The 15,181-nt window shown below is 36.6% G+C and overlaps 1 protein-coding gene across 5 annotated transcripts in view; it reads right to left on the reverse strand.

The window, feature by feature from the left end:
• LOC100645337 (ral guanine nucleotide dissociation stimulator) overlaps positions 1-15,181 on the reverse strand; it is a 41,552-nt gene that overhangs the window by 22,759 nt on the left and 3,612 nt on the right. The window contains exon 1 of one of the 5 annotated variants that reach the window (XM_003398868.4): positions 3,781-4,238. The exons of 3 other annotated variants lie outside the window; for them this stretch is intronic. In XM_003398868.4, coding sequence (XP_003398916.1) covers positions 3,781-3,962 — 182 coding nt within the window. In that variant the 5' untranslated portion in view covers positions 3,963-4,238. Of the gene's footprint in view, positions 1-3,780; positions 4,239-15,181 lie in introns of those variants that run through there. One more of the 5 variants, XM_048410343.1, reaches the window with a different exon arrangement.

Genomic DNA, 15,181 nt, shown 5'->3' on the forward strand with positions numbered 1-15,181 from the left:
GTATGGCAATGATATATAACCGCGAATTATTCTTATGGTTGGTTGAGAGGAGGCCCTGAGTCATTTCAAGAATAAAGACCGTGGAAGTATACGAAAATAAATATTTACAGATTTTATACAGACAATTTAAAAATCCGAATAATGCCGGCAAATGACCTTATACTATACAAAGACCGCGTTTTTATTTAGTTTTAGAATTAAATACGTATTTTTGCTATTCTCTTGAATATTCTGGAAATGTAGTTTGTCATAGCATTAATGGTCGTCGTTGAACTTTTTGAAACTTTATATATTTAATACGTATTTTTCAATCCTTAAAATACCTAATATTTGAATATCAAGTAAAATAATAATCAGAAAACCGAGAAAAATTAAATCTTGTGAGAAGGACAATTTCTTTTAGTATCTTACTTACTGTCTTAAGGAGCATCATTAAGATATAAAGGACAGCTGTTACTTCAACCATAAACGCGCTTTATGTAAGAAGAATTTTAATCTTCAAAAAATTCGAAAGTTTCTCAATGCATTATCCACGAGACAGAAATAAATTAAAGACATCTGCCCTTCCACTGACTGTAGCACTCATTAATGCTATAATTAAATATGACCGCGACGAGAGATAAGACTCGCCAGTGATAAAAAGGAAAGAAAGGGAAGAGGTCGAATCTGACGCGGATGTCACTGTTACATTAGCATACTCGATCCGGTTTCGAAAACGCGAGTCAACCTTGACTCTTCGCTGTTCCCTCCTCGCCAATCAAAAAAAATAAAAGAGAAAGCAAAATGAAGAAGATAAGAAAAAAAAAGAGAGATTCGCTCAAGCAACTGTTCTTTCACGATTATCCAAGATGAAATTTCGAACGTAACCCGTGTGATAACAGCCGTGTTTTTAATACCGACTCGTAAACGTTCGTTTCGGAATTCGTACCAGACGTTCGACCAAATTACTTCGTTTCTACATTTACTCGACACGCTACAATGATGCACGTGTTATGAACCGCGTGTTCACAACGATACGCGCGATTCATTCAACCGTGTCCTAGTTGTTTGCCATCCATTTGCTGTATTCTGGTTGATATCTCGTATGCACTTTAGAGCTAGCGGTTTCAACGTAGAATTTTTGGCTATTCAATCGGAATAGACTTTGTTAAAATAAATTGGGAGGAACAAGTTGGATTTAACCCAATCTACAAAGCCAATAGAGCGAAGGTATTTTCACCGAGGTATTCTTTTTTCGTTTGTTTCTGGAATGAAGAGATATGGAAAAAGCGTGTGTCAAGAGATACGGTAAATATTAATCTTCTGTAACTAAAACTGCCATCTTTTTTCCTTCATCTGAGATTTAGCAAATAGCAATTATAATAATGAAATTAATTTAGCGCGGAGTGTTTCAATGCAGAGTTTAATCGCCGCAAAGGATATTTTGTATTCAGTAATGAACACGTTCTTTAATTACTGAATAATTATAACAGAGAATGAAGTAACGCCACTACAGTGGTGTACGAATAAAATATAAGAATTCGCGATAAAACTAATCAATATTATGATCAATTTTTTGGACCTTTAACGTTGAAGGAAGTACCGGCGGGACATTTAAAAAATTTGAAACATTTTAAGAATGTAATCCAAAATCGGAAAACCAGCTGGCAAAAATTTCCAACCGCGTAATCGTCTATTTTTACACGTTGCGATACACTGTTCAATTTTTCACGAGGCGATCACGCCAATAATTATAATTAAGACAACGGAGAATAAGCGGATTATAGGAACGTGGCACATAACAGATAGCTTAGTCATATGCCGTTAATACATAGGTACGTGATCGTTTACGTTCAACACTAGGCGTGTACAACATGTGTAACTTGTGACAAGGCGTTCGATTTTCCAAAGTGTTGCTAGAACCCATAAACCTCCTCGCTATGTTGGTATACTCTTAAGAGGCGAGTCTGCTTGCTCTGATAAGATTTGACCAAGCTGTGTGCGTAGAACTGCGTATTTTGACAAAATATCGTAAATACGAGAAATGTGGACTAATTGATAGAAAAAACTAATAGAAAAATACCAATCGCCTGATATACTTTGCAACCCCTTTTGAAGGGGTTCCTTTATAACTTATAATGCCCTCATTGTGCAGCTATCTCTTATATCGTTTGCTCAGAAATATTTTTATATCTTCAGATTGTCACATAATAATATTATTACATATTTCATATAACAGTATCCATTTTAACATACTGTTCGTTATCTTGTTTCACTCCTTAAATCTTTTCATCGAAACGAAAAAAATTTGAAAATATAATAAAACGTTATAAAATATTCGCTCATATAACGATGTTTCTTATTCGTTTATTACATCGTTCAGGTTGAAAGTTCGAACGATCAATTGAGAAAATTGCTAAAGTTTTTAAGCTTGACGATTTTATCTGACATGCTTATTGTTGAGTTTGACAACATGACGATAATACCATACGCTCTGATAGGTATCAAATAGAGGCGATAAAGACACAATTACAAGGCGTCGTGTCAATAGGCGTGAGAACAAATTGAATCTTTCGAACGAACGAATTAGTATCGCTCTTTGCATTCGTGACAAACATTTCCATGATGAAGCTTAGACGTACGTTCAATGAAATAATATAGTCGAATGAGTGATTATTCCTTTCGTTGAATCTTTTATTAAAAAGATTCAAGTATCATGTAACAAGAAGTTTTCTATCTAGCGTGTATGTTTTATTATATGTTGTTCCATAGTTGGTTTGAAATACGGTACACGTACAAATCTATACGTACTGACATTAATGTACTTAGAGTCTAGAAAAATATCGATCAATCAGTAGAAACAATGTCCCGTTAGTACATCGTAGAATTTCTAATGAAACGAAAAACAGAGCGGCTCGATATCTTTACGAGATCTCATGGCCACAAACAGTACTCACGACCGCAACCTTGCAAACCTATTATTCTCATCGTTCGATCGTTGTTTACCCTTAAAAACAGGAATGTACGATAGCTTGTAAACGGAGCAGCTCGATCTCCACGAACGCAGTTTCAAACTTTCGATTTTCAAATATTACTTAACTACATACGCCGTTTGCTTCTCTTTTAATTGTAAATAAAATTCATATAATCTCTATACAATTTATTCTGTACTTTTGTTGCAATGAAGATGTAAAATTTAACGAATGTATCCATTTATACGACGTTTTAACAAAAGTATCGATCAGGATGAAAACGTTTGTTATTTCTAATAAGTGTATTCATTTACTGGACAATGCTGTAACGCTTGTTCTAGTAGACGTCGAATCTTGTTGCAAGCGAATGAATATTTTACGTTTCAACCTTCTTTTTCTTTTAACAGAAGAAACGGCTTTTGAGGTTTTAAGAGAGTCGTTAGTATACAATTGACATGAGAAATCGCGTATTCTTTCATATTTTTCTCACGCTTAAGAATTTTTCTAACGATAGAGAAGTATAAATAATCGAAAGGACGTTGCAGGGTTAAATTGTGTTACTTGTGAATATAACGTCTTATGAAATACACGTACATTGCCTAGTAAATGACACTACACATTTGCTGAATTAACACACATCTGCGAGGCAAAATTTACATCAAATCTTAATATTTGACTTTCATTGTATGTACTAATTACACCTCAATATTTAAATTGTAAATTCCATTTTAACCTTTGGAAGAATAAAACGCCTAAAATAACTTTACGAACGTGTGTTAATTCTCTGTAATTTTCTAAAATCTACCTCGAAATTCCAACGATCACTCACCACAGCCTCTTCCACGAGAAGAAAATCCTGCGTTCGAACAAAGAAGCGAAGAACTGGACCCGAAATCCCCAAGAAACACGACTCAAACTCCGGTAAACTTCGTATATCTCAACACCTGCCCTCGTACCTTTCTCTCCCGTTGGCCTAACTTCTGTTTCAGGTATACGCACGCACACGCGCATGCAGAGGCAACGTAGGCGCCTATCGTAGCCGAAAATTGTTGGACGCTGGCACGCCGTGAACGAAGTACAGGTGGTCGTTGATGGAACACGACCAAGGGAGAGAAAGGAGGAACAGTCACGCGACCGTTTCACACCGGCAACAACAAAGTACGTGCCCGAACCGCGCGGCTCGCCGTCCCGACAACGACTGACTCTGAACGCCGCGAACACGTAATTCGGCCGAACCGGCTCAATGCAATCGGACTGACCACGCTCTTACGTCGGCCACTCGTCTCCATTATCACCGTGGGTCGTGCATTGACGTAAATCTTCGTCGCCCGTAGTTGGAAGACACTAGCGACGATGATGGTTAGGTTTCAAGCGCCAGGATATTTGCGAGACACGCAGGATGTACATTCATGCAAATAAATGGTATGGAATTCATTTTACATTTGTTGTTTTGATATAGCAGGTAATAGGATGATAAAGCGATTAATATCGATTAACGGAGAGATATGATTAAAGTTTTGGAATTGGAAGATTTGTAGAAATTTCTAAATTAAAAGTTTGTACATTTTGATAAGTGCAATTAATTTCAATAAGATCGTAAGACGCACGGGCTACAGGATGCAGCAAGGAAGTGTATGGAATTTATTTTGAAGTTACTTCGTGTTTTGGTGTGCGATTGACAAGATTGTCGTACGATATGAGAAATGATCATTTCTGATGAATCTTTGACTTTCAAAATCTTCAAAAGAGATTTGAAGAACGAAATGAAAATATAATTTCGAATTGATATCTAGATAACGAAAATAAAAATATTTGTGTTACTTAAATAAAAAGGATTGAAATGACTTTTATTTGTCTTAGGATGTCCACTTGCAGCTCTTGTAAATTCCAGTTTTCGTTTAACTATATACGATCACCAATCGTCTATGATACAGTACTGCTATCTGTCACATGCTATGGATAAAGTCGATGCATGACATTACCATCGGAGGACTCGGCAACACTCGATCGATAAATTCCTCGATTCGGTTCCGCTAGATTTTATCATCCATACGAACTCGTGACGAACAATCATTCCTATATATCGTTTTACAATACAGTTATCTGGAGAAATAATAGGAACACGATCATTTGGAAAATACTATGAACGCATTGCGTAAAACGATTAATAAACAAGCTTACGTTACAATTATCAAAAAAATATATCCAAACATGTCACAGCTGCAATATGATTGAATGACGTACTTTGATTCATGCCACGTAACAAGATCGTGCGTCAATTTTATTAAATATTGTTTTTAAACTTTCAAACCGTATGTTATATTACGAAGGAAAAGAAAGATTACGAGTTGAGATTCGATAAAGAATAGGTATGAAATAATACGCCAAGAATATTACAGCATTCGAAGCATTAAATTTATCCCACAATGACCAACTAGCATAATTCCTTTCCCAGGCCTTGAGAATCGACACGAATTTCACGTCTGATGCGTCGCAAATTACATCGACAGAAACGACGACTAAATTTCTATAGAAAAAGAAACATTGCTTGTACCTCGCACGTTGAACATAGTACTTCTCCAACGAATGTACACGTATAAAGTGAAAATAGTAGCAGACTTTAGGCCAATTATTTGGAGCGTAGAGTAGTCAGACGCACGAGTATTGCTTTGATACATTTTTCCGTGATGCGCATCGCGTGCCAATAATACCATAATCAAACAGACTGTTACCGTGAGCATAGAGGAATTTATGCGTGTCTCCGCGTCTCCACGCGAGCACGTACGCACGCTCCCCTTCGAATCGCTGAATTTTGTTTCGGTCACGCTTTCTACATGAATCCTGGAAACTCGACATTGTCTCCCACGATTACACGTAATCACTGCGTTATCTAGGTATCAGCTAAACGCGTATATGAAGTGAAAATTTCCTTCGGCAAATCGGAATTAGGAAGTGTCGTATGATAAGGCGAGTCGATAAATTTTGTTCAGGCTTAATTTCATATACATTATGATATATTATTGAAAATTTGGAATAAGATCCCTTGAGAATAAAGTGTGTTTTTTCATAGAATCTCGTGGAAAGATACATGTATATAATATAATCGAAACTACCTAATCTTCTACGATTCAAGTCATCCACTAGACTTCATCGAATCATCCCAAATTTCTTCCAGTCTACCGAACGAATCTGTCGAAACGATTTAAAGCGCGTTACAACATACGATAAAATCATAACTTTTAAAATGTAAAATGAACTTGTAACTTTTGAAATACTGTTGAAATGGCAGCGGAGACGACTCCACTTTGCAAAAACTCCCTGAAGCAAAGCAGCTACTTCAGCATCAAGATGTTTGCCCGTCTCCTCTCTGTCACGATGGTGGTAGAGTGTAGAGAGACGGAGCGTAATTTCATTCCCCATATAAAGCGACCTGAGTCATCAAATTCACCCTACACCGTGCTCGAGGGTGACAGAAAGCCGCGCAAGGGTGGCTGAGTACAACATTCCGGTCTTTATGCTACGAGACCGTGAAACTATCTTCGGTGTGCTGATTTTTTAACGGATTATATTATTACAAGAACGATCATGCAAGTAGATAGTGCCACTTTCATTTACGACGCCACTTTTGTCCCGTTGAAACAATACCTTTCGCTTCAATCGTGTCGCCAGAAAACCATTTACTCGCGATCTTTTTAAAAATAGATGGAAATACAATGAAACGAATTAGATTGCTGATTATTTAAGTATATTACGTATTTTTTGTTCGTCTTCTTTTATATATTTTCTGTTATGTAATACTTAAACTATGAATAATTATTCTTAATAATAGATAAACTATAAACACTTCGAATTCAGATTATTATGAATGTAACGAAAAGAGCAGAACCTAAGCAGAAGTTTGTTTCTCCAATTAAATATCATAGCAAGTATTACACTTTGTTTTTCACAATTTTAACTGATTAACGATCTTACATAATTTTTGATGTAGATTTTGTTACAGCTTTACATTTGCCAAAAATAGCTACATAAACATCCGCAGACTAGTAATATTTCTGTTTTCATGATTTTTTCTTTCAAATATTTCTTTGCGAAGATTGTTCTCACTATTTAGCAAGCTACTTTTTCACGTTCCAGACTAAAGTGCAAAATTCTTAAAGAATCGACCGCTTCTTTAAATTGAAAGAGATCTTTGCGAGGCACAAAGCCGTCTGAAAGCCACCCTAAACAATGTCGAGTCCTGCGGGGGTGGTGAGGTGGTACGATCTGGAACGGGCACGTGGATCGATAAACAATTGCAGTCACTGGTGACCAACTATATTTCACTCGTTATCATCTACGCGCTACCGGAATCGCCAACCTTCACGTGATAAATGCAACCGTGACGTAGCGAGTGTGACGTAACCCACCACCTACTACGTCATCGTGTCGCAAACTGATTATACGAGGCCGTAGGCCGTAATTCAAAATGATTTATGGCGCGGGAAAATGTGAACAATAGTCTAAATATAACAGCTGAAATTTAACATCTAGTTTGAAAGGAAATTTGAAGGCATTTAAGAATAAAAAAAAGACGCGTGTAAGTCGACGATTCGTAGCATTTGGTCATTGAATTACAATCACTCGACGTTTTTAATATTATTTTTTTAATAGAATTGTAAGATGTATCGGAATTTCATATAGAATCGAAATTTATCAACAACAGCACACATACAAGTTAATAATTCGAAAGAACTATGTAGCAAATTATGTTACATGATATGATATTTTTAGTTTTAATTGTCGTAAAAAGTATGAGATAGCATAAACAACGCCGCGTATATATAATTATCACTACATTTGTTACTTATGAATTTGTTATTACACGTGGTCCTAATTTATTGGAATTATTTTATCGTGTATGTAATATTATCGCTTATGAAATATTACAGGATATAGTTCGAATAATTTAGAGAATTAATAATGAAATATCCGTTGAAACGATTAAAAGATTATCAAATCGTATAGAAAAAGAAATTTACATTACGTGCCGTTTAGAATTAATTTAATTTAAATTTTCCTCTTTCCACGAAGTCACTTCCAACGGATGCCTGTCTATATTTCAACTTCTGGGAAGTTGACATCAAGACGTGAAATTTACGTTTTCGCGGATTTCGCGGTACGTTTATACCCGCAGCGTGCGAGATCATATACGTGACTTGGTGCATTTCGCTCGCTGGCACGTTTCGATTCGTTTTGTTTCACCTCATCTCGCTCTGTTCTTACCCTGCCTGTAATTCACCGAACAGTAAATCTTGTTAGCTTGAACGTGTACTCCAACGGACCACTCGTGTCAGTCTGTACAAGAGTATGGTTCAGGACGTAAAATCGATACCGAGTTTCTCTCACCCCTAGAATTGGCGGGAAACGAACCCCCTTGTGTTACACTAGGGACCAATCTGGAGATATCCTCATACCACTTTCCTCTGTTTGGACACCGTTTGCCCTGATTGTTCGTGGATTAAGCGAACAAAAAGCGGATTCAGTCATAGCGAAAAGTATGCACGACATGGCGCATGAGTAAATGTTACAAAGAGTAATTTTCCAACGAAGGCAAAAAGCTCGTTGACCTGTCTCTGTATCTAAAAATATACATGTCCTCGAAAGAAATACAAATCTAACTGAATGTGCCTAAATATTAGATCACAAGAAATGGATTTAATAACGCAGCATCCTAAATTTAATTATCACATTTTATTCCTAGCAATTCAGCAAACATCCTTTAAATAAATCAGTACGTACGAACAAGTATAAATCGTCAGAAATACGCTTAAAAATTTACCGAGAATCAGCTCTTATCCTACGAACTAATCTTTCCAATAAGGCAACGTTCCAAGGTAAACGAATTGATCGTCCAATCACCATCACTTCCAACAAACCAGTGCACTAAAAAGTACAAATTCATCGCACAAAGTCCTCTCAAACGCTTCCTCTATTCCCGAAAAATCATGAAAATGTATAATGAAAAATTTAACGGTGAAGAGATTCGCGCCTATTGGAGCCTCGTTATTCATAGCCTCTCGCTTTTGGACCAGCAGACTACCGGTAGTAATTACGATCCAGCCTGTGCTGTGTCAGTCTTAAGGTCGTTTACTTTCGTAGCGACTAGGCTGTCGAGCGTCTGTTCGCGTGTACAAGCGAAATAACTCCTAGAAAGCCAAACAGAGTCGATAAAACGTTCGCCCTAGGCGAGACGATGTTCATTAACCCCGTTACTCTCTCGTGAAATCATCCGTGGACGCCGGTTTCTTCTTCGGTAGAACTCCGCCTGATGAATCTCCTGGACGTCCTGCGAGTTCGACGTGTGCTTTGATACGGAACAAAGCAACTAACGGAACACGTTTAAACATAAAACGATGTATCGATGCTGGAACAAGCCGATAAACCGAACGATGGGATCGCTGGCTATGATTATTTTGAAAAAAAGCGACTGAGGTAGTAATCGTTAGATGCTTGATAGATGGAAGATGATAGGATTACTGGTTGAGGAAATATTGCTGATGGGAAGAGGAAATATCGCTGATGAGATTTACGATTGAACGAAACAGTTATAATCAGTATGGTACGGAATCACAGATGTTTGATCGAGAGGAATATTAGGTGCTAACCCTAACGTATGAGCAGAATTTTGCAAACTTACGAGAAAAAGAAGAGAAAAAGATAGGAGAAATAAGAAATTATAAGGGATAAAGAGTTATATAAGCGAATGAAATAAAATTTAAAAATCATACATATATGTGTGTGTATAATTCTTAAATAATAAAGCATTGTAAGAGACTAACAAACAAGAATTTCAGTGAGGAAATTGCGTCAGAATTCACAATTATGTGAAGTAATTACGCTAACTAAACCGTGAATGCCGATAAAACGGAATTTTCGATGCGAAAGAATCGAACGTACTAATTACAAAATACGTAAACAAGAAGCACGTATATAGTTACAGTGAATAAATTTCAAATCGTAGACAGAGTGAGCTCCGCTCAATAGGAAATTCGCGGAACACTCTCAGGCAAATGCAATTTATCAAAATAATTTATGCTGAATAATTTTTTAAACTTGATCGGAATAAATCAAAATTTCAAGGAAATTCAAGGTCTTTGAGTAAAATAGCCAGGAGGTAAGGACGATACGATCGTTATCGGACGTTCTTTGGTCGCGAAAGCTTTTCTCTACTTTCACACGAGAACGAACGATATAAAACACGTGTTTGCCAGCAGTGGTAGTCAACTGTCTGAGTTCCCAGCCATTAGAGCAAACAAAACCCGTTTCTTTGTGCACACAGCTATCGAGAATCCAATTAGCAGCAGTGCCCTAGTGATTTAATCATTATATGTGCAACAAAGTCGCTGTTACCACGCTATAAATTCATTTCCCTCTCGTTTAATCGATTTTTCACTTATTTTTTCTTTCCTTGTCGTGTTTCCAAAGAAACGAATGATATTAGTTTGGCTGTTAGTGACTTAAGGGGGTGTCCTGAATTAGAATCTTTTAAAACATCGTCTTTTTGTGATTTTTTTTAGAAGGGAAAGAAAGAAATGAAGTTATTGAATTTTGAGCTATGGTTTTATATATATTTAATGAATACAAACAAATTTTTTTAAAGTAAAAATGAAATTATAACAGATTTCTAAGTCTATTTCATGAGCTACAGTTTTCAATCGGCGTGGAAGTTCCACCTTGTAATTCTTGATCGAAACAAAAAACCAAAAAAGGATTAAATTATTATATATTTTTCTTCTCGATGAACTAAAAAAAGGGCAGGAAATAGTGTAACATTAAAAATTCTAGCAGGTTTAAAGAAAGAATGTGTTTTATAAAAAGAAAAAATAAACTTTAAGGTGCTATAACAATTATTTAAATAAACTTTTTGACGAACTTTTTTAGTTCATTGAGAAGAAACATATATAATAATTTAATCCTTTTTTGGTTCTTTCTTGCGGTCAAGAATTATGAGGTGGATCTTTCACGCCGATTGAAAACTGCAGCCCATGAAATAAGTCTAGAAATCTGTTATAATTTTTTTCTTTTGCTTTAAAATAAATTTTGTTGTATTCGTTAAATATATATAAAACCATAGCTCAAAATTCAATAACTTCATTTCTTTCTTTCCCTTCTAAAAAAAATCACAAAAAAACGATGTTTTAGAACATTCTAATTTAGGACATCCCCTTAAGTTAGTGGCATAACTTGACTCAATCAATATTGGTCCACATATACAATAAATAATGTTATTAATATCTTGTAAATGTTCCGGAGGTTGACAAAACATGATATTTAATCCTAAAAAATCAAACGAAAAATAGCGTTGAAGATCGATTGACGATGTAATGAATTTTGAAATTACTCCTTTTTTAAAAGATGACTGATGTGACTTGTCACATTTTTCGCCTGTGATCGATTTGATTCGTCTGGCCAGTACCATTCAAATATACAATCTCCTTTTATTTTACAATTATCGTCTCTGTCGATCGTGGAGCGCGCGAAATTGCTTGGCCGAATTGCACCACGCCGAAACCTTGAGCGATTTCAGACTCACGTATGTAGGTGTTGTGAGTCACGGAGACGCGTGCGTGTCCCACGCGCGACCCACGAATCACGTTTTTACGTTTGCACGAAAACCAATCGCTTCGATGGTGGCCTCCTTAACCTGCCAGGTGTTCAAACGATATTTTTGATATCGACAAGCATCGATAAAGAGTGATGTATTTTTGTTCCGATCGTGCGACAGAATGTTACGACTTGCAGTTGCAATGATACCGATGTTCGCGGAAATGATATTCCGATCAAGGTCGAATCTGTCGAAAGAGTTGGACGATTCAAATCGGTCAAGTCCCTGGCGGTAAACTTCGATCTTAACGCATTGTAGTAACTCGCTGGAGACAAACGTGTCTGTTTTTAATTCAACAGTCGTTTACTTTACTATAAAAGAAAATTTAGAATAAAAAAAGAAAGAAGAACGTTGAATATAAAAGTAATGAAAGCTCTTTTATACAAAGATTTTTCATGCAAATACGAGAGACAGAAGTCACGGACTATTTGATTATTTTAAAAAAAGAATACAATTCACAAAAAATATGGAACTATTGAATAGAAAGTATCTTTGGAGCTAAGACTGTTGGTTAAATATGTAACGAAAGATATCGATACCATAGGCAATATTGCGACTGGATAGAAAAAAGAAAGTCATTCATATCTCGAATCGTTACACAGCAATTTTCCCTTCAAATTGCAACAGCAAGTTATATACTTTATTAAGTAACAACCAATATTCGTCCACCGAGACGGTCTATAGAGTTCCGCAAAAGTAAAAGCGGATGTTTTAATCTCTCTAATCGTAATCCGGCCATTTGTACAAACGTTCGACTTTCGTAGCCGATAGCAGTTTCACAACGCCAATAAGAAACTGCTCGAACCACGATACACTTCCATGATTGACGTCCGCAGGTCTGGCCTCCTTGCGGTTTCAAACCTCTTAAATGTAAACCAAGACGTCGATATTTTTATATTTCTCTTTTTAACATCATGACGAATCACTTTTCCTTCAGTTTTATATTTCTTGCATTACGTATTATCTTAAAACAGAAATAAAAGTGGCAGAAAGGAATGCGATCGACATTCGTTCGTGACTTTGTAATTCCGTTCGATCTAATATAATCGTCTAGATCTGCGAGTAACAGAGAAGAAAACGTATAATGTAATTTTATCACCGAGAATCATTGTACGATTCGAACGCCATTTGAACAGTACAAAAAATCGGTAATTTTAAACCGATATAAAAATCGATTTTTAGATAACATTTATAATATTTATGTATTCTGTTTTGTTTCTGTGATTTTCGTTTAGAATCACGAACACGCCTTGAATATTATAACCTTCGTCTCGTTAAGGGAGACGTTGTCCTTCATCGAGACAGAAAATCACGTTAAAGACTTTAAGTAGATCTAATATCTTAAACAAGGCACGAGCTAAATTCTCCGTAAGACGCGCGATTACAAAACAATTGGCAAGGCTTGTATTCCCATACATACGATGCTTATTAATTTCCACGATGAATCTTCTTCAGATACTGAAGATTATTCTATTTTTGTCCAGCGACTCTCTAATTTTATAACAGAATAAATATCCTTCGAATTACATTTGAGGCCAATTCCAGTATGACGTATCAGTCCTAATACCTCAATATCCAAATATTCCAATAATATTGTTCGATCGTTCGCGAAGAGACGCGATCTCGAGGAAGCGCGTCAACGGGAGTTGTAAATTCCCGTTACAATTAGATAATCGACGCCATGAAATGATCGATCCCCTATTCCGTTTAGGATAATAAAGGTGGTTGAATTGATTATAACACTCAAGTACACAGGTTACAATATACACTTTATTCCAGCAACTTTGTAGGCATAAACAGTTATGCTCGATGCGTATAGATATAAGTTAAATAGATGACTGATCTAAAGGTGGAAAACTCAAAAGAGATGTTGACTGAGCTAAAGATGACAAACCATAAGTTCGATGACGATGCTGTCGCAGAGGAAAATTATTACTGGGGGTTGGTCGCCCCACCACCGGCCGCTTGCGGATCGAAATGATCGTTAAACTGGGAAAAACTCAACCTTCGCATTTTCTACCTGATGGAGCAATAACCATAAGGAACATCTCGATTCGAATATACTTTATAACAATTAAGAGCCCTAACGCTGAAATATAAACGCTTAGTTTTATAACAGTTTCTTAGAATTATTGCAGCCCGGGCTAATTATATTTGACCGTCTCGATGAAGGAATGGATTCTGGTTTACGATTCTAGATTACTGGACGTAACAAATATATACTATTTGTCATTACCTACTTAAAATTTTATTTACCTTTCTATAAGCTCATAAAAACAAAGAAAATCTTGCATGAATACCTGTTACTGAAAGTCTAGCAATAAATTATAATCACTTCCTTGACCAAAATTACCATCAACAAATCCGATAGTCCCGTATCCTTAGATACAGCCACCCCTAGCTTTCCTCAAACACAATATCGTCAGTAAAATTTACTTACTCTGTACTCTTGGAATAGTCAACTTATCCTTAGCGGTCTCTACCCTTATAACAGTCGCGTACTTAACGTATCATTGTAACTCAGTGTGTATTCCGTTGTGATTGCTGAATTCGCAATGAAGTTTAACTAAAATTAATAGTTGCGTTACGGCTCAGCCATCTTAATTTATCCAACCCTCAAGTTACGTGACACGTTCAAGGATCCGTATTAATTCAGTAGGTCGATCGCCTATCCTTTTCTCACATGGGTGTTTTACTCGTGAGATGGACTCTCGCATAGTCCAGTCGTATCGATTTCAGGTTGGAGAAATGCGTGGCCGCGTGCAACGTATCCAGTGGTCCAGGTTACTTTCACGTTTCCGTTCGGTCGACGTCGACGAGGAACAGAGATCACCGCGGGAAACGTAGACAAAGAAGGAGGGGAGGAAAGCGACAGATGCGAAGAAAGAGAGCGAGAGAAAGAGAGAGAAAGAAAGGATTCCTCTCGTTTCGTACTGAATTCTGAATGAATATCCGCCTTTCTCACGATCGAACCACGCTCGTGAGAAGATTGATTCGTGCGAAGCGCGTACCGGAGAATTGGAGCATCTCGCGTCTTTTCCATCGTACTATAAGAAAAGCGTGCAAAAGTCTCAAGCCATATCTCGTAATTGCCACTAGAATCATTTTTTCAAGAAATATTTTTATATCGTATTGTATAAAAGCGAATTTGTACATACAATGGCCCACGAAAATATATGAATAAAAAATCATAGCTAGCGAAGAGAAGCGTTGAACTCCAAATTTATTGAGATGTTTGTTCCTCGATAATTCGAATAAATGAAATTTTACTGTGCTTTTAAAATATCAAAATAACTAAGGTTCTAACGTGTACATGCCCGGAAGGAAAATCGTAAAACGAGAGATTAATCTGTGTCTACACGACGATACGATTCAATGTAAGAAAAAATCTAGAAAAGATGGCAAGAAATTGGAAGAACTCATCTGGTCGACTTTTTTCTACGAAGGTAGATTTTCTCTTCACCTTGAGTCGAATAACTAGAAGTAACAGTACCCGTGGTATTGGCACGTCCAGCATCTATCGAACGCGCCGGATCGACTAGTTTATCGTTCGAGTTTCTTGCACAAATTCCTTGTTTGTTCTATC

Source organism: Bombus terrestris, chromosome 11, assembly GCF_910591885.1.
Source record: "Bombus terrestris chromosome 11, iyBomTerr1.2, whole genome shotgun sequence".
NCBI lineage: Eukaryota > Metazoa > Arthropoda > Insecta > Hymenoptera > Apidae > Bombus > Bombus terrestris.